The 18,920-nt window shown below is 51.8% G+C and overlaps 1 protein-coding gene across 1 annotated transcript; it reads left to right on the top strand.

Moving 5' to 3' along the window:
* The first annotated feature begins 1,423 nt into the window (after positions 1–1,423).
* Positions 1,424–12,200, top strand: PRPF19 (pre-mRNA processing factor 19). The gene is made up of 16 exons (XM_032641697.1): positions 1,424–1,660; positions 3,271–3,420; positions 3,606–3,682; positions 4,636–4,777; positions 4,861–4,934; positions 5,100–5,162; positions 6,051–6,092; positions 6,220–6,294; positions 6,611–6,686; positions 6,780–6,889; positions 8,311–8,466; positions 8,704–8,773; positions 9,010–9,095; positions 9,430–9,600; positions 9,747–9,852; positions 11,766–12,200. The coding sequence occupies exons 1-16, from the start codon at positions 1,642–1,644 to the stop codon at positions 11,861–11,863; spliced, it is 1,515 nt and encodes a 504-aa protein (XP_032497588.1). The 5' UTR covers positions 1,424–1,641; the 3' UTR covers positions 11,864–12,200.
* The last annotated feature ends 6,720 nt before the right edge of the window (positions 12,201–18,920 follow it).

Genomic DNA, 18,920 nt, shown 5'->3' with positions numbered 1-18,920 from the left:
CCCATTCCCCCACCTCTTTCCTTCCCAGCCTTAGGTAATCTTTATCTCCTTTGTGGGGAGATTGAGACTGGGGGCAGTGGGGAGGAACCTGAGATCATGTTCTCGCCTGTAATAGTTACTCCAAAATCAATTGCCCCGAATCCTTTCTATTCCCTGAGGGGCTTGTTTTGAAACTCAGAGCTTTGAAATGACTCCCCATTTCCTCCATCTTCTGTCACAGCCATAAGCTCCCCAGCACAGGGACACCTCTGGTTTTGCTCAGAGTGCTATCCCCAGTATCAAGTACAGAGCCTGACTAGCACATAGTGGATACTCAATAGATTTGTCCAACAAATGAATTATTGGGTCTTTCTCTCTCCCCCTCCAACCCATCCAGTTAATGTCTTCCAGAGGAATCTTCTGGAAATGTGGTTATCACTCCATAGCTGATCTGCTGTCCGGCTGTGAACCCAATCAAGTCTAACCACCTCAGGTTCAAGGTCCCCTCTAAACGGATCCATTTTATTTCCTACCACATCCAAGTACTTAAGATGCCTGGCCTGTCACGCAGCCTGTTATTCAACCAACAATAGTTATGACGTTCCTGCTCTGTGTTGGGCACCGTGTTAGACTCTGAGAAACAACAGTGACCGGAACAATCATGGTTTCTGCCATCACGGACTTTATGGCCTAGCGGAGAACCCAGACAGCAAACAGATACTTGTACATAATTAAATAATTAAATGATTATAGCTATCCAGAGTGGCTCAGGGGAGAATTACAGGGCACCGTGACTAAAATTCAGTCAGGGGTCAAGAAAGACGCTCCAGAGGAAGTACCATTTAAGGTGTGATTGAGTTTACTTTGGAGCGGATGGGAGGGGAGGGAAAGAAGAGAGGGAGTTGAGGAAAGTGTTCTGGGCAAACATAACTGGAACCAGCCAGAGTGGGTAAGTTTGAGGACTTAAAAGGCCAGTGTGGATGAGCAGAAGGTGAGGACTTGCCCAAAATCACACAGCAAATTGGTAGTAGAGGCAAGACCAGAACAGTTTCTTGGCCAGTGTGACTTTCTCTACCCATCTGCACCTGCGCCTACTTCACTGGGTCTTTCAAAGCGTATTCCGGAAACACTTGCCCGAGAATCAAGTGGGGCACGCACTGACAACGCATACTCTCTAAAGTAGACCCCAGGAAGATGCATTTTAAGAAGTTCGTTAAGAAATTCTCGCATACACCAAATTTTGCAAGACTACGGTCTCACGGTCCCCGCCAGCTCCGGTCCCAAAAGGGTGTCGCTGAATTGATTGACTTTAAAGTCCCACTGCATCATGGGAAATGTAGTTTCGGATCTCCTTTCCTAGCCCCTGGGAGCGCTTTACGGAACGAGCCGAGAGGGCCCGGAAATAGCCGAGTAGTTCCTGGCTCGCCCTTTCCTGCCCGATTGCATTCTGGGAAAGGGCAGCTTCCGTTAAGTGCCCGAGGCTGAGGAGCGCGGCCGGTCGCGGTCCCACGTGAAGCCCTAAGCGAGCGTCGCTCGGCGGGGCTGCTCCCCGCTCTTAGCGGAGCGTGCCGGAAGCAGCGGGGAACCGGAAGTGGCCCGCGGAGGCTCGGAAGCTGATCCCGGAGCCCGGTGTGAAGAGCCTTGGAACGCAGCGACGGCGCCATGTCCCTGATCTGCTCTAGTGAGTATCGGCTGCGGCCGATCTCGGGTTGCAGGAGGCCGGAGAGCCGAGCGGGAGGATATACGGGCCGCTGCGACGCCGGGGTTGGGGCGGAGGTGAAAATGGGGCTCCCGGGAGGCAGGGCGGCGGCCTGTCAGCCCGGGGGTCCTCCTTCTTAAGTGTGAGGTGCATTTGCGCTGCGCTTCACAGTTTACATAACGCCTCAAGCGTATTGTCGCAGGCAGCACTGAGGCCACCCATCTCGTTTGCGCAGTGGAACTGAGGCCTGGATAGAGGGGAGCAGGTGCAGGGGAAACAGGAAACCCTAGGGCTTGTGCAGGATCCGCCCCCGCTGGCGCAGGGATGCGGGCCTCAGTTTCCCCATCTGCAAAATGAAGCCCTCGTCACTGGATGTTGTCTGAGGCGCCTCGCTTGGGTAGGCAGAACTTCTGCAATTTGCAGAAGTTGCACAGTAGGTTAGAGGCAGTGACAGGGCTGGAAGCCAGGTCTCTGTTGGTTTACAGCGCGCTTGCAAGACTGTGATCTCGTTATATGCTCATAAGAATTCTCCAAGGCAGAAATAAACATCTGGTTTTACAGATAAGGATGTACGGCTCAAGGAGAATATGGCTTTTGTAGAACAGTACAGCTAGTAAGTGGCAGAGCTGCATGAGGGAGCCAGGTTCTCTGACCCTGAGTCCATGCTCTTTTCAAATGCCTTGTCCTGTCTTTCCTTTAGGTGTTTTATTGAGGCGTGCAGATGTTTTGCATTCTCATTGTTCATCCGGGTATTAGTCTCTCATTTTTTTCTCTCTTGGCTTCCTAACTCTCAAGCCCTTTACTCTTCTCAGAACCTCTCCATAAATCCAATACAAAGGGAAGAAGGAGCGAAAGGAAATGTGACTAGAAAAAGGAACCTTACACCTTAAAGAAATGACGGTGTGCAAAGTATTTTCACATTCATTGTTTGAACCTTGAGAAAGCTCTTTTCTGTTTTTCCCAGCTCCATCCTTCCTGTCATTTGCCCATCGGTTAGATGTTTACTGAGTGCCCGCTGGGCATCGGCATTGTTCTGGAAGGCAGAGACCAGCTATAATCCCTATCCTCAAGGGGTGTAAATGATAGCTCTGTTGGGGGTTGTTGTGAGGATGAGTTAATCGGTGGAGAATGTTTACAGTCGCCCTTGGCACCTAGTAAACACCACGTAAATGCTTTTTGTTATCCTAGCACTCGGTACATCGCTTCGTAATTTCTTTGTTTGAGAATCCATCTAGGCTCTAGTTTGAGATTTGAATGGCTTCGTGTGTATCTCTCTGTCCTGCGGTATAATGGGTGCCTAATCATTGTTCAAAAATGAGATGGGCGGGGACTGTTGACTGCTCTCTAGGTGCCTGGCTTCAGTAGTCCTGTAATAATTATTTATTGACTATCTGCCTGTCAGGAGACTGATGGAGAAGCTAGTTAGGTGGCTGGAAAATGTTCTGGGTACAGTCCGAAACTGGCTTGGTGTCACGTCTTGATTCCTCTTAGCGGAGTGTAGGGACGCGTGGTCTTGTGGCGGCCAGCAGTAGGTGGAGCATCCCTGCGGCCCTTTCACCAGCCCAGGCTCACTGCCTGCCCTTTCTCCGCAGTCTCCAGTGAGGTCCCAGAGCACCCGTGTGTGTCCCCTGTCTCTAATCACGTCTACGAGCGGCGGCTCATTGAGAAGTACATTGCAGAGAATGGCACGGATCCCATCAACAACCAGCCTCTGTCCGAGGAGCAGCTCATTGATATCAAAGGTGCCTGCTGGCGGCCTCAGTCCAGGGCCGTCCTAGCCCAGAGCCTGGGAGGATGGGAGGGGGTGCCTGCGCACTCAGGGAGGGGATGGTGGTCTGTTAGTGCAGGCCGAAGGGGAAAGAGCGGGGGGTGGGGGTAGAGCACCCTGGGTCATGGGCTTTCACATACACCTTCCCTCTCTTGGCAGTTGCTCACCCAATCCGGCCCAAGCCTCCCTCAGCCACCAGCATCCCAGCCATTCTGAAAGCCTTGCAGGACGAATGGGTAAGGCCCTGGAAGAGAACTGGTATCTTACCCACTTGAAAAGAAGGGATCACTGGGGCCTCCCTGGTGGCGCAGTGGTTGAGAGTCCGCCTGCCGACGCAGGGGACGCGGGTTCGTGCCCCGGTCCGGGAGGATCCCACGTGCCGCGGAGCGGCTGGGCCCGTGAGCCATGGCCGCTGAGCCTGCGCGTCCGGAGCCTGTGCTCCGCAACGGGAGAGGCCACAACAGTGAGAGACCCGCATACCGCAAAAAAAAAAAAAAAAAAAAAGAAGGGATCACTGGATTAGGACGTGGGGGTGGGAGGGATGGAGCATTACTTTCTCTTTTGAGGGGAGGGTGAGCCTGCTTCTTGACCTCACACAGATCTGGGCTCCACGCTTGTTCCATTGCCCACTTGCCTTGTCCCTGGGCAAGTTGCTCGTATCCAAGTCCTGCTTTTCCTGACCGTATGACATGGATTAGTGCCTGTCTCTCAGGGTTTCGGGAGAATTAGAATAAGATTAGAGTATAAACTTCATGATGTCAGGGGCTCATTTTACTCATCAATAGAGCCCCAGCACTGAGAGCAGCGCCAGGTACATAGTAGGTGCTCCAAAATGTGAATGAACGACTACATCTTGAGGATTGTCTGGCGTAGTGCCTGACACAGTGAGGGCAATCAATAAATAGCAGCTGTAGCATTTTTATTTCCTTTGACAAGGTGACGGCACGACATCTGAGATGTGCCGATAAATTAGAGAAGATGGGGATGGGAAAGAGTTGGCTCCCACTCCTGTCTGTGTGCCCAGGGTTTGGCGTGCGTAGGAGCTCAGGGGCATCTCCCAAAGCGTTCAGAGTCACTCAGATCTTGCTCGGGTCACCAGTACTGGTCTAGTCTTCTTATCAAGGGCTGACTCTTCTGCTGGGTGCTCCTCGCGCCTCCCTGCCCCCTCAGTGGCGTCTCCCTCTCCCAGGACGCAGTCATGCTCCACAGCTTCACCCTGCGCCAGCAGCTGCAGACCACCCGCCAAGAGCTGTCCCACGCTCTGTACCAGCACGATGCCGCCTGCCGTGTCATCGCCCGTCTCACCAAGGAAGTCACTGCTGCCCGAGAAGGTAGAGCCTCTCGCCTGCCATGCCCCACTCTGGGCTGGGCCTGTTTTATAATAGCCCGTTTCTGACATTGTCTTCTCTCCCAGCTCTGGCTACCCTGAAACCGCAGGCTGGTCTCATCGTGCCCCAGGCTGTGCCGAGCTCCCAGCCGAGTGTTGTGGTGAGTGTCCCCCCAGCCTCGCCAGCAGCCCGCGCGCACGTGTGTGTGTGTGTGTGTGTGTGTGTGTGCGTGTGCGCACACGCGCGCGGTGGCTCACACAGCCCTCCTCTGCAAGGCTCTCTGGCATTTCTGTGCTCGTCTCACCTTCACCTTTCTGCTCTTCAGGGTGCAGGCGAGCCGATGGATTTGGGCGAGCTGGTGGGAATGACCCCCGAGATTATTCAGAAGGTATGTCGTGCTCTCACTTGGTGGGAAGGCTGGTGGGTCCTCCCTTTTCACTGTCTGCCTGGAGTCCAATATAAATAAAAATCCCATCCATTTGGAGATGAAGTTGAGTGGTACAGAGCACAGACTCCTACTAGGCTGCCTGGCTTTGTGTTTTGATGTCACCAGTTATAAGCTTTATGACCTTGGGCTGACTTAACCAGTCCTGTGTCTAATTTGCCTTCTAAAGTGAGGATATTGGTACCTGCTTTATAGACTTGTGGGAATTTTAAAGGTTTTGATTACTGTTAAGTACCGTTTGTCGCTCTCATTAGGGTTCTTTGCAGATACTAAAACATTTTGTTACACGTTTTCATTTTTTTCCTTTTGAGGGAGACAGGACAGGAGTGATCACTTTCATTTTACAAATGAAGAATCTGTAAAGAATGTGAGGTTCAGATTCAAAGGCACAGCTCCCAAGAGGCAGAGCTGGCCCCTGAGTCCAAGTCCAGTGCTCTGTTATACTCAGGGGATCCTCCTTAGTACGAGTTGATAGTGTGTGTCTTTTCCAAGCCGTTCAGGTTGTCAGCATGCATCTCAGCTCTCATCTTAGTGGCGCAGGCGTGGTCTGGGAACCGTGCCATCTATCGCCTCTGTGGCCTTGGGCAAGTGACTTCACTTCTCTGAGGCTCAGTTTCCTACTCTGTGAAATAGGGTCATCAGCACCCACTTCATAAGGTTGGAATGAAAGTAAACAGAGATCATGCGCAGAAGCCTGTAGCGCAGAGCTTGGCAGGTGATGAGTTCTTGGTGATGCTCGTGAAAGCATAGATGTGACCAGCATTCACCGTGTTGTTTTCCTGGCAAAATAATTTGTCTCACGTTGAGCCTATTCCCCTCTGTCTTCCCCAGCTTCAAGACAAGGCCACTGTGCTAACCACAGAGCGGAAGAAGGTGAGTCCTCCCAGGGCCAGGGGCGGGAGCTGGCCTGGAGGACATGGCTGGCCCCTTAGGAGGAGGGGGGATGGCCGAGTCCTGCACTCACTGCCTCTTTTCTTGGGGGGCTTTTTCTTTCTCTCAGAGAGGGAAGACTGTGCCTGAGGAGCTGGTGAAGCCGGAAGAGCTCAGCAAATACCGGCAGGTGGCATCCCACGTGGTGAGTGGCGGAGTCCTGCAGACTTGGAGACACGGCCCTCCCAGGCTGTTTCTGGGGTGGGGCAGGTCAGCATGGCCTCTGGCTCTGCCCCATTTCTAGTCTTGGCCGCTGAGTTGTCAGGCTTCTCTTCCTGCCCAGCTCTGGCTTTCCCAGTAGCCAATGAGGGACTGACTGCATCCAGGCAGAAGTCCAAGTGCAGTGGATGAGGAACAGGAGTCACTTATGTTCCTGGGGGCCGGGGCCGGGGCAGTTGGGTGGCTTTGTGGCCTGCCTTGATTCGGCCGTGACTGGGTTTGATGTGGCTCTCTCTGCACAGGGGTTGCACAGTGCTAGCATTCCCGGGATCCTTGCCCTGGACCTCTGCCCCTCCGACACCAACAAGATCCTCACTGGTGAGAGCGGGCCTGGGGACAAAAGTACCTTCTTCAGCAGAGGGACTTGGGTGGGCCTGACGCATTTTTGGATCTCATTTTGGTCCTCCTCAGGTGGGGCAGATAAAAATGTCGTCGTCTTCGACAAGAGTTCTGAGCAAATCCTGGCCACTCTCAAAGGCCATACCAAGAAAGTCACCAGCGTGGTATTTCACCCTTCCCAGGTAAGGGCTCTCCTAGCACCCTCAGCCCTCATTCCTGAGCCCTGTTTCAGTGGTTTAGGGGCCCAGGACCAGACCCCCACCCCGTTGCCTCCTTGGTGAAGTGAAACGGGCCTGAGAAGGAGTGCCGACTCTCCAGCTCTGGCGGTTAGGGGCTGGGCTTGGGGTCGTGGGGTTGCCCTCTGCTCTGCGTCAGAGCTCCTGAAGCGTGGCCTTCACACCGGGGGAGGGGAGAAAGGAATTGTGTAGTTTGAAAAGCATATTCGTTGAAATGTTTTATGTTAGGAAAAGGGAAAAAACCCTACAGTGTTTATAACACAGCCTGTAGTAAATAAAGCTCAACAGAACCTTGCCTCATGTATCTGAGGAGGACAGATGGGTCTGTATTCCTACGGTCCTCCAGGCTGAGGGTGAAAACTTGACGTTAACCGCTGCAAGGGGTGTGGGTTAAAACAGATGGAGAGCTGCTGGTTTAGAGGGTAAGCAGCTCATTTGACCAGATTAATGACATTATGGGATTTGAGTTTTTACATCTAGGACAGTTTGGGACTGTAGAACAAGTGGCTGGATGGATCAGCTCTTCCCAGAGTCTTTTCTCTGTACCTTTAAGGAAATTAGAAAAATAACATGGTGAGCTTTTCACTAAACGAGATATGTTCCAATTGAAGCACTGTTTTCCTGCTTCCTGTGAGTTAATGTTATTTGCCTCGTGCAAGTGCATTGATGGAAGATGGTAGCTGGTTTTACCTTATAGTTTTAACATCCTAACTAACCAAAATAATTGGTTGGTGACACCATGTAAGTTTTTCTGGGAATTAACTTGCCCCCGGAATCCTTAAGTGTGGGATGCACTGGAACATGCCCTTGCAGCCCCTTCCGGGCCTGGCACTGTTCAGACCTGTGCCACCCCAGACTATTTAAGTAAACTGAAATTTAAAATTCAGTTTCTCAATTGCACTAGCCACATTTCTCTCTGGTCCTGGAAAAGGGTTGTGGGAAATTTCCCTCTGGTGCAGTTATCCTTTTTACCACTAGATGGCGGGGCCTCCTGCCGTTGGCCAAAGGCTGCTTAATTTCCCATTCTAATAGTGTTTACCCTGGGGCCCTCTTAGGCATCGTAGGGGCGGATGGGTGGTTCCAGGCAGGGCAGGGCTGTGGCTGTCCCCAGCCCTCTTCGCGGGCCTCTCACTGTCGTGGCCTCTCCCGTTGCGGAGCACAGGCTCAGCGGCCATGGCTCACGGGCCCAGCCGCTCCGCGGCATGTGGGATCCTCCCGGACTGGGGCACGAACCCGCGTCCCATGCATCGGCAGGCGGACTCTCAACCACTGCGCTACCAGGGAAGCCCCCCAGCCCTCTTTTGTAAGATGGTTGTGGTCCATCTCTTCTCTGTCTCTGATCATCTGTCTCCTTGCGTTCCTTTTAGGAGCTGGTGTTTTCCGCCTCCCCAGATGCCACTATCAGGATTTGGTCTGTTCCGAACGCCTCTTGTGTACAGGTTGTTCGGGCCCATGAGAGTGCTGTGACAGGCCTCAGCCTCCACGCCACTGGTGACTATCTCCTGAGCTCCTCTGATGACCAGGTGTGGTCCCAGCCAGGGACCCAAAGAGGCTCCTGGTCCCCAAACTCCTATATCCTGGGAGGAGGGAACATCTTACCAACCACAGCCGGTTCTACAGAACCCCAAGGAGAATGTTCCCTCTACCAAGAGGGGCTGGCCTTGCCAGGGTCTGCCGGCCTAGAGTCTTTGCCTTCCTGAGGGGCCACCAGAACCTGGGGACCCACTGTCTTACTGGTTCCGTTGTCTCTGTGTTTTCAGTACTGGGCCTTCTCTGACATCCAGACAGGACGTGTGCTCACCAAGGTGACCGATGAAACTTCTGGCTGCTGTAAGTTGCCTCAGAAGTGCTGGGCTCTTCATTTGCTGTGTTTTGTGTATTTTAATGTTTTATTTAGTCATTTGCCCATTTGTTCTAAAAACATACTTAACCACCAGTACCTGCTGAGTGCCAGGTGTGGTGCCAGCCCGGTGAGCAGTGGGAAGAGTGAGGAGCCTGCCTTGGCTGCACTTAGTCTTAGTCTCCCCTGGTGCGCTCTGACGCATGGCCGTCTCCCCTCTCCGCAGCCCTCACCTGTGCGCAGTTCCACCCTGACGGACTCATTTTCGGGACCGGAACCATGGACTCTCAGATCAAGATCTGGGACTTGAAGGTAGGACGTGGTGACCGCCATCTGCGGCCCAGGGCTGGAGCTCTTGGAACTGTGCAGTGTGATGAAGTGTTTATGGCACCTGGCCCCAGGGGTGTCCCAGGAGTGGACAGTGGCTCTGTGTGTGTGTGTGTGTGTGTGTGTGTGTGTGTGTGTGTGTGTGTGAGACACAGTAGGTGTGGTCGGGGGGCCCCAGGCTGGGCACCACCCCTGCTATTCCTGCTGGTTGTCCTCCCTGAAGGATGGAAGAGGACATCTCAGAAGTAGGACTTCGATGAGCTCCATTTTCTCCCCCTGACCAGTGGGTGACATTGTACTCCCTGCCCCCCAACTGTAGGAGCGCACCAACGTGGCCAACTTCCCTGGCCACTCGGGCCCCATCACCAGCATCGCCTTCTCCGAGAACGGCTACTACCTGGCTACGGCGGCTGATGACTCCTCTGTCAAGCTCTGGGATCTGCGCAAACTTAAGAACTTTAAGACGTTGCAGCTGGATAACAACTTTGAGGTGCGCCCCCTCCCTCCCCCCAGCTCTCTTGGTCGCCTCTCCTCCTCATTTGTTGGTTATTCACTGAATTACTCTAAACTGCCTCTGTTTATCCCCAGTTGCTCATAGTTGCTGCTCTCATGTGACCTCTCTCCTGATTCTGGCAGGTAAAGTCACTGATCTTTGACCAGAGCGGAACTTACCTGGCCCTTGGGGGCACGGATGTCCAGATCTACATCTGCAAACAGTGGACGGAGATTCTTCACTTTACAGGTAGAGGCTGGCCCTGGGATGCTGAGGTCTCTGGGTGCCCTGGCCCAGAGGAAAGTGGGAAGATCTCACTGTGTTAGGAATTTCTAGGGGTAGGCTTGCATTTGCTAAGGCCGCTTTTAATCGCTATCGGAGGCAATAGAGTTTAATGGCTAAGACAGTGAACTCAAAGAGTCAGACTGCTTGGCTTTAAATGCTGGCTCTACCACTTGAATCTGTGTGACACTGGGTAAGTTACTTAACCTCTCTGGAGAATGATAATAGTACAGCTGATCCTTCACAGATTCAGCCAACTGTGGGTCGAAAATAGAGCAAAACTCGAATTGGCCACACCCTGGCAACTGTTAACAGAACATTTATCTTATATTTACAGCTATTTACATAGAATTTGTGTTGTGTTGGGAATTATAAATTATTTAGAGATGATTTAAAGTATGTAGGAGAATGTGTGTAGGTTATATGCAAATACTACACCAATTTATATAAAGGGCTTGAGCGTCTGAGGATTTTGGTGTCTGCAGGAGTTCCTGGAACCAGCACCCCTCAGATACCAAGGGAGGACTATACACACCCAGTGGGGTTGTTGTGAGGTTTAGCTGAGTTTATATATACATACATGTTTTTAGATGAGTTTGTATAAATATATAAACATATAAAATACGAATGTACATAACGTATAAATACAGAATAGCAATACACATAAATGTATGTGTTTAGAACAGTGTCTGGCACGTAGGAAGGATGTGCTACTGTATCATTCAATACTGTGTCTTAGTCCACGGTGGATTAGAGCAATAAATAAGGCAGACCCAGTGTTTGCACTAACGGAATTTCTGGTCAGCTTGGGAAGGCAGATGTAGAGTGACTTCACCAGTGATGACTCAGGTGTGGTGCTGAGTACTAGCGAAGACGGGCATGAAATGCTGAGACAGCGGGTAGCAGGGCTGGCAGCCTCACCGTCGTGTGGCCCCGGGTGTGTGGCTGGCCCTTCTGGAGCTGTAGCTTCTCCATCTTTCAGTGGCGTTTTGACACTGCGGATTGTGCCAGCTGGCGCTGTGGAGGCGCCTGCGCGGTGACAGGGTGCCTCTCGCACCCTCAGGAGCTGAGTGAACGGCAGCTGCTGTTGTCTTTGTTCATGAAGTTCTTGTCCTCATTAGCAGGTTGTGGGCAGGGCACAAGCACCTTCTCCCACCCCAGATTCTACTCGGTGTGTGTGTCCCAGAGGTGGCCAGGCCTGACTGTGTGGCCCACGAGTTTTAACCTTCACTGGGCCCTGGTGCTTTGGTTTGGAGCAGAGTTAGGTGGAGTGGAGGGCTGGAAGCACAGGGTGGCTTTGTAGTGGGGAGCTGGTGGGCCGGCTGTGATCCTAGGAATTTGCACTGATGCCCATGAACTGCCCGAGCCCACCGAGGAGGGTTGCCCAGCCTCTTCTGCCTCTGCCCCAGCCCTGCCCTGCGCCAGGGGCCCAAGTTTCCTGAAGTTAACCCCATGAGCTAGAACCAGCTGATAGAATATTCCAGTTACACACAGGGAGTCAGAACTAAATACATACCCACCAGCCTAGCTCCCAGTCAGTTCTCGGACTTGAACCGAGCCGCGCAGAGCCGAATTGTAGCTGCTCCTAAAGCTTAGGTGGGGGAGACTGGCGTTCCACTCGGCCCAGCCACAGAAACCTGAGTGCCTGCCGTGGGCCAGCACCGAGTGAGGCCCTGGAGCTCAGTGCCGTGCGGGTCAGACTAGAGACCTGGCCTCGGAGATTGACAGGCCACGGGGAGGTCCATACGGGCAGAGGCCCGCAGGATGAGGAACACTGACGGGGGAGGACTGGATGGGTTGGGAGCGAATCATCAGGGGTCAGTGCTGAGACCCCGAGGAAGAAAAGCCTCCTCACCGTTGTCTCTTGTCTCTCCCCACAGAGCATAGCGGCCTGACCACGGGGGTGGCCTTTGGGCACCACGCCAAGTTCATTGCTTCAACAGGCATGGACAGGAGCCTCAAGTTCTACAGCCTGTAGGCCCCGGCCCTCCTGACAGGAGCTGGGCCTCATCTCAGTAGTGGGGTAGTGTTAGGGGTGGGGGGTGGGGACAGAGGAAAAGAGACTACTGGGGGGTGGGGGGTGTATGGGGCGGGACATTCGCATCATTTCCCTCTGGTCCGGGCAGCGGGCTGAGAGCCGCGGTGGCATGGACCACCCTCATCCGTGCAGCCTCCGGGCCCGCTGGGAGCAGCCGTGGGGCAGAGTCGGGGTGAGGCTGAGCCACGGGAACTGTGAAGGGGCTGGGCCAAGGGCTCAGGCAGGTTTTTGTAAGCAGCGATCTAGTTTTCATTAAAAAAAGAAAACACCAAACACAGCCACCTTCCTCTGTGTGTCTGTAGCAGGGAAAGTCAAGGGGAGGGGCACCAAGTAGAACTCTGACCACCAGGATGCCCGTCGTTCTTTTTTTTTTTTTCAATTGCACAACAGAAATAAAAAAGAAAACAAAAAGAAGCCTACAAGCCACTTGCCGGAATGACTCTTCCCGTCCCTGCAGGCCTTGACTTTGTGTTCATAGGGTCTCATGTCACTTGCCTCATGAGGTTGGCTCCCACACGAACCTGGAAGGGAGGGGGAAGGGCTGAGGGGCTGCCGGCACGCCTGGAGGGATTCCTCAGTTGTTTAGTCCGAGGTGACAGAACATCTGTCCCAGACTAGCTTGAATCAGAAGGTTTCTGTAACTCTGGTGTTTGAAGATTTGAAATAGAACTGGTCCCAGGGAGACAGCCAGCAAACAATAAATAAGCAAAAGGTCAGCGAATGCCCTATTTAATTAGGGAAATGAGGGTGGTCAGTGCGGCTGCTTTGGGTGGTCAGGGACGGCCTCTTGCAGATGACACTTAAGTTGAAGCCTGATTGACGGGAGCTAAAGGGGAGGTGGAGTGTTGCAGACTGAGGGGAGGTCCTAAGGCTGGAATGGAATGGTCAAGGTGCGTGGAGCAGGGGAAGGAGGCCAGTGTGGCCGGAGTGTGGCGCCACTGGGTGTGGCCCCGGGAGATCATCAGTACCCTTGAGAAGAGCGGTCCCAGTAGAGCGTTGGGGCGAGAGAAGTGAGAAAGTGGGAGGCAGTGATTGTAGGTAAGGAATCGTGCCAGGGAGGGGAGCCAAGAAATGGGGTGTCCCCTTGGGGTGGCGGTGGGGTCAAAGCATAGCAGTCCATGTTGACACAGCAGAGCCTTCTGCGTGTGCTTCGCTGGGTCCGTGCCGTGTGGCCACGTCGGATCGGGCGTGCCGTGTCTTCTAGGAGGGTCAGAATGCCTCTTAGCTAGTAAAACCCTTGAAACTCCTGCAGCAAAGAAACCATTTAACTTTTTGACCCAGTTTCCTCATAAATACTTGACAAGGAGAGCCTCTGTGTATGTGTGTGTAACCCCTGTGTCCATGGAACTCGCCTTTTGGAAAACATCCCAGAGTTTTAGCTGTTTTTAAACAGTGTGCAGTGAGCATCTTGAAGTATGCAGCCTTTTGCTAACTTAGGTTAGTTCTTACAGGTAACTTTCCAAGAGTGGAGTGGTAAGGCAGCGTTTGGCAGTTTTCCCACATTTGCCAACCAAAGTAGTACCAATTTGAAGGTGTGGCTCGGTGTGTGACGATAGGAATTTTATGTATCCTCAGCCAATTTGGGGTATTTCTTGTGATTTGAAAAGAGTATGGTTCTTCAGAAAAGACCCAACATGTAGTTCTGAAGCAGGACCAAAAAGAAGGGAAACTGCTGAGTGAAAGGTGGACCTGTAGAGCTGTCCGCTGTTGTTTGCAGGTGGTGGAGCAGCGTCATTCAAGGTGGGGGTGGCTGAGGACCCTGGGGGTGTCCTGGGGCCAGCACAGCACCAAACCATCTAATGGTTTCTGGCTAGATACTAAGATGCATTCTTAAGGTTTGCCTTCGTTTCCAGAAAAACTGGAAACTGCGGGACATACGGACAGAGGTTCTTGGGGGACCTGTGGGTTGGAAAGGGCACCGTGGTCTCCCTCAGATTGTGTGAAGCGTGTGTTGTATCCATGCAGATGTGCACTGGGGGGCGGGGCTTAGAGTATATCTCAGAGGGACTATAGTCCCGCTCCCACCCCCAGTCAGTTCCAGACCACTGCCCTAGAAGGACTGGTATGTGGATCGTAAGGCTCTGAAGTGCTTTCATCTCTCCTGCCCTCTTTCCACTCACGGGCAGAAGGGCTGTGTGCCAGACACTACATACATTTTCTCATTTCATGCTTGCAACAACCTTGCCTTTAGCTGTCCAGCAACTGGGCAGCTTCCTGCACCCCCACGGGGCTTCATGTCCCTTTGCAGTCCAGGGTGGGAGATAGGCTCTGGGACTCTGGGGACAGACTCTGGGTTTTGAGTCCCAGCTCTGGCGCCTAGTAGTGAGGGGCCTCGGTCAGGTGATTTAACTCCCGTCTGCTCAGTGCCTTCATCTGGAAGACGGGGGTAGTGTACTTATTAGGGACGTTGAAAGGCGTAAGCAGGTTAGTGTGTGAGCAGTGCTTAGGGCAGTGATGGACGTGACGAACGCCGTACACATTTTAACGGCTGCTGCTGCTACTTTTACTTCTACCGCGACACTGTTTGCTCTCCCCAGGGTCCCTGCCCTGCCAGGTGAGTGCCCTCACTCAGCCCGGGTTCATGCCTCTGGCATAGTTCTAACCACGTTACCTTAGAGGTGTTTATGCATTTGTCTCTCATAACTAGGTTTTAATCTCCCGAGGGCAGGACCGTGTACTCATTGCTGGCATTCAATTCACCGCTGCTGAGGGGCAGACAGATTCAAACCTGGAGCTCAGACCAGAGCCCAGGCTCTGTCTCTCCGCAGAAACAAAAGGCGGGGGTGGGGAGGGGTGGGGGTGGGGGAATGGATGACAGACTTCGTTATTTCAGCCAGAATGGAATGGAGAGCTGTCATCCCTTCCGCGTCTCCCCAGATCTCAGCTCAGCTGTCTTGCAGGTGAACCTTTTGGAAGTAGGGCTCAGTTGGTAGATTCTAAAGGGCTCACCTATTCCGGTCCGTTATTAGGCTCATGAAGTTTTGTAATTAATACTTACTGCATCCTACATGAGCTTGACCCCTTTGACGATCCATTCCTGGATCGTTCATGCCCGAGGACCCAGTCCCCAGACCCACCCTTGTCCCGTCCACTGTTGAAGCTTGCTTGGCCTTGGAGCACTGACCAAGGCGGCCACCTGGGGGCACTGTAGTAACACTAGTCTCCCCAGTAACACTGGCCCCAGGACCGAGCTGTCAGCACCACGGCCGGGCCCTGTTTTCCCCATTCCACAGACTGGAAACCATAAGTAGTAGAGCTGGGATTTTAAGCTGTCCGGCTACAGAGACAGCTGACTCCTCCATCATCAGCTGAGACAGGAGCGGGCAACTCCACGGTGTTCCAGGATGTAGTGCTATGGTTAGGCGTGGGCTCTGGAGTCAGAAGCCAGGTTTGAATCCCAGAGCTGCAGCTCTCTATGACTTATGTGTTTGTGTCTCAGCTTCTGCACCTGTAAAACTGAGTTAATGGTGCCTACGGCACAGGGCTGTTGTGTGCAGAGCATGGGAAGCACTCCATAGCTGGCTGCTTTTTCCCTGCTCCTGTCTGCAGTGGCATCCACTGACACTGCTGGGGTCCTGGTGGCCCTTGACCCTCCACGCCTGCGTTATAAAGGTGAGGGCCGACGTGGCCTTCTTCCTTCATAAATCTTACGTTTACAAGGCTCTGATAACACGAACTGGAACGTGATTAGGCAGAGAGGTGGGAGCACACAGGTGATACAACCGTGGGGCTGTAGAGTTCTCATAGAGGTGCCAATGCAGAGGACGGGGTGCAGCTGTTATGAAAGGTAAATCTGGGGAGAGGCGACATAGGCACATTTTGGAGAAGTAAAAATTCACTAGGTGGACCTAGGGTAGGCGTGGCTTGTGGAAGGAGAGGTTCTGGCAGCCCCACTGCCTTGCTGAAGTGAGGAGGAAGGAGAGAGCCAGAAGGGGAAGACGGACAGCGTGGAGGGTGGAGGGCAAGAATGGTGGAATAACGCCCAGCAGGTCGTCGTAAGGCAGGTTGGGAGGTGGCTGGTTTCAAACCAGCAGCGTGAAGTCTAAGATCTCATCTGAAGTTTTTCAGAATTTGGAACAGGTCTTTAACCAACATTTTAGAAGTTTTTTCGTTTTTTATTTTGATACATTCATTCAGAAGTGTCTAAAACATATCTTTTCAGTTTAAAGGATAATAACCACCCTTGTATCCACCACTCAGCTTAGGAAAGACAGCACTGGGGGCCTTCTGTGTGCCCTTCCAGGAATGCATCCCTCTTTCTCCCCCCCGCAGAGGAAACTGCTACCCTGAAATAGGGGTTCATTATTCCTTTGCTTCTATAATTTTGTCACTATATATTTTTCTTTTTTTTTTTTTTTTTTTTTTTTTTTGCGGTACGCGGGCCTCTCACTGTCGTGGCCTCTCCCGTTGCGGAGCACAGGCTCTGGACGCGCAGGCTCAGCGGCCAAGGCTCACGGGCCCAACCGCTCCGCGGCATGTGGGATCTTCCCGGACCGGGGCACGAACCCGTGTCCCCTGCATCGGCAGGCGGACTCTCAACCGCTGCGCCACCAGGGAAGCCCACTGTATATTTTTCTTCCTTTTTATCTTTGGACTTTGTATAAATGTAATCATTCAACTTGCTTTCTTTGACTTCACTTGCTCAGCATTGTTCCTGAGACTTAGCTGTGTTGATACACGTAGCTGTAGTTCTTCACTGTCGTGCCAACAAGGGCAAATGGCCAAACAGAACTCCCCCTAGGTTGCTGGAACAGCACTCACCAGAGACAGGGGGCAGCTGTACAGATGTGCAGGTCCCACACGGCGCATTCATCCTGGGCAGGGCGCTCTGGCGGATGATTCCCACCCTCAGGCTAAGGTACTTTTGAGCTGCCCGATTGGGAAGCACAGCTTCTCCTTTGTTGTCCTCAGGGGAAGGGAGACAGTAACAGTACGATGTAGCAGAACCTTGCTTCAGGCCCTAACCTGCCAGCTCCATGTTTTGTGGTGGGTGGGTGGCAGGGTGTTTGTACCAGCTCTTTCCCTTGACGGGATCCTGGGTCTAGGGTCCAAAGGATGCCGTTGCAGCTGTTTGATGTGGCTCGTGGGCAGCAGGACTCACTGCATTGCATTCATGGTTGGAGAAGCACCAGCCCCTCCTCTGACATAATTCAGGGGCTGGGGTCCAAGCTTTGTAATTGATCAGCGCCTTAGGCACTTGGCAGTGGCTGGATTCCATGGAGCCTTATAAGAGGCCTCCTTTTCTGGGAGGCCAGCCTGCAAGGGATAAACTTGGACAGGTTAACCCTTACTTCTCATTCACTGTAGAATCCCATTATAGGAATACCCCACACTGCACGTATATGTCCTATTGTGGGTAATGGATATATGGGTTTCCAATTTTTTTGCGATTATAAACAGTGTTTCTGTGAACATTCTGGTACAAGGGTTTTTCCTAGGATATTAACCTAGGAGAGGATTTATTATATAGATCATATTATAGGTAATGACAAACTTTTAAAAATGTATTTTATTCAAGTATTGATTTACAATGTGTTAACTTCTGTACAGCGAAATAATTCAGTTATACATATATATTCTTTTTCATATTCTTTTCCATTATGGTTTATTATAGGATATTGAATAGAGCTCTCTGTGCTATACAGTAGGACCTTGTTGTTTATCCATCCTGTATATAATAGTTTGCATCTGCTAATCCCAAACTCCCAGTCCATCCCTTCCCCACCCTCCCTCCCTCTTGGCAACCATAAGTCTGTTTTCTAATGACAAATTATTTTTCAACATGGTTGTACCAGTTTACACTCTGATTAGCAATGGATGAGTGTACCTGTCTCCATACCCTTGCCAACCCTTAATATTTTCTGATTTTTAAATTTTTGCTCATCTGGGGGTTATATTATAGTATCTTGAAGTTTATTTTCACATCCATGATTACTAATAAGGTTGAGCATCTTTTTATCCACTTACAGGCCATTTGAGTTTATCTTTTGCGAAGCCCTGTTTGTGCCTTTGCCTATGTTCCTATTTGGGTTGTCTTTTTCCTTTTGATTTGTGGCAATTTTAAAAAGCATATATAGTTTGGATAGTAATCCCTTATTGTGTTGCAACTATCTTCCCAGTCGGAGCCTTGTCTTTTCGCTCTTTTTTTTTTTTTTTTCCCAGTACGTGGGCCTCTCACTGTTGCGGCCTCTCCCATTGCGGAGCACAGGCTCCGGACGCGCAGGCTCAGTGGCCATGGCTCATGGGCCCAGCCGCTCCGCGGCATGTGGGATCCTCCCGGACCGGGGCATGAACCCGTGTTCCCTGCATCGGCAGGCGGACTCTTAACCACTGCGCCACCAGGGAAGCCCCTTTTCACTCTTTTTTATGGTGTCTTGTGATTTGGGGTTTGTGAAATGCTCATTTTATCTGTGACTTTGAGAATTCTTTGAGACTTTGGCTGAAATCATGTCTTCTTTTTTCAGTCAGGGTTTGCATTTGCTTCTGCTTGAGCCCAGACCACTTTAATTCTCACCCTGGGATCACTTTAAATTAAATTCAGCCCTTGAGGTTTTCTCCAAACTGAACTTTCAAGAGTCCTCACCCCTGCCCTAGACTAAGAATCTGGACTAGAGAAGAGGGAATTGTACTCTTAATCCTCAGGGTAGATTTTTTTTTTTCATCCATCCAGCACCATAGTCAAGATAGGCAAGATCCCTTGCTGCCCGCTTCCATGCGGTGGTTTGTTTCTCCTTCACTCTGGCCTGAAGATGAAGCCTCCTGAGTCCCAGCTTGGACAGAGGCCTACACTAGGCTCCCCATCTCTGGCAGCCTCTGGGCTGATCTGTAGTTCCCTGTGCTCATCAAAGCAGAATGTCAAGACCTCCAGGCTTCTGCAGAAATCCCAGAATAGCAGCTGGGCTCACTTCCCAGAATTTTTGTTTTTACTTTATTTTTGGCCTCTGTGCATGCCTTTTTTTTTTTTTTTTTTAATATTAGCTCAGCAATGTTTTAAACA

The sequence above is a fragment of the Phocoena sinus genome, chromosome 8 (genome assembly GCF_008692025.1).
Source record: "Phocoena sinus isolate mPhoSin1 chromosome 8, mPhoSin1.pri, whole genome shotgun sequence".
NCBI lineage: Eukaryota > Metazoa > Chordata > Mammalia > Artiodactyla > Phocoenidae > Phocoena > Phocoena sinus.
This window is presented reverse-complemented; position numbering and strand designations above follow the sequence as displayed.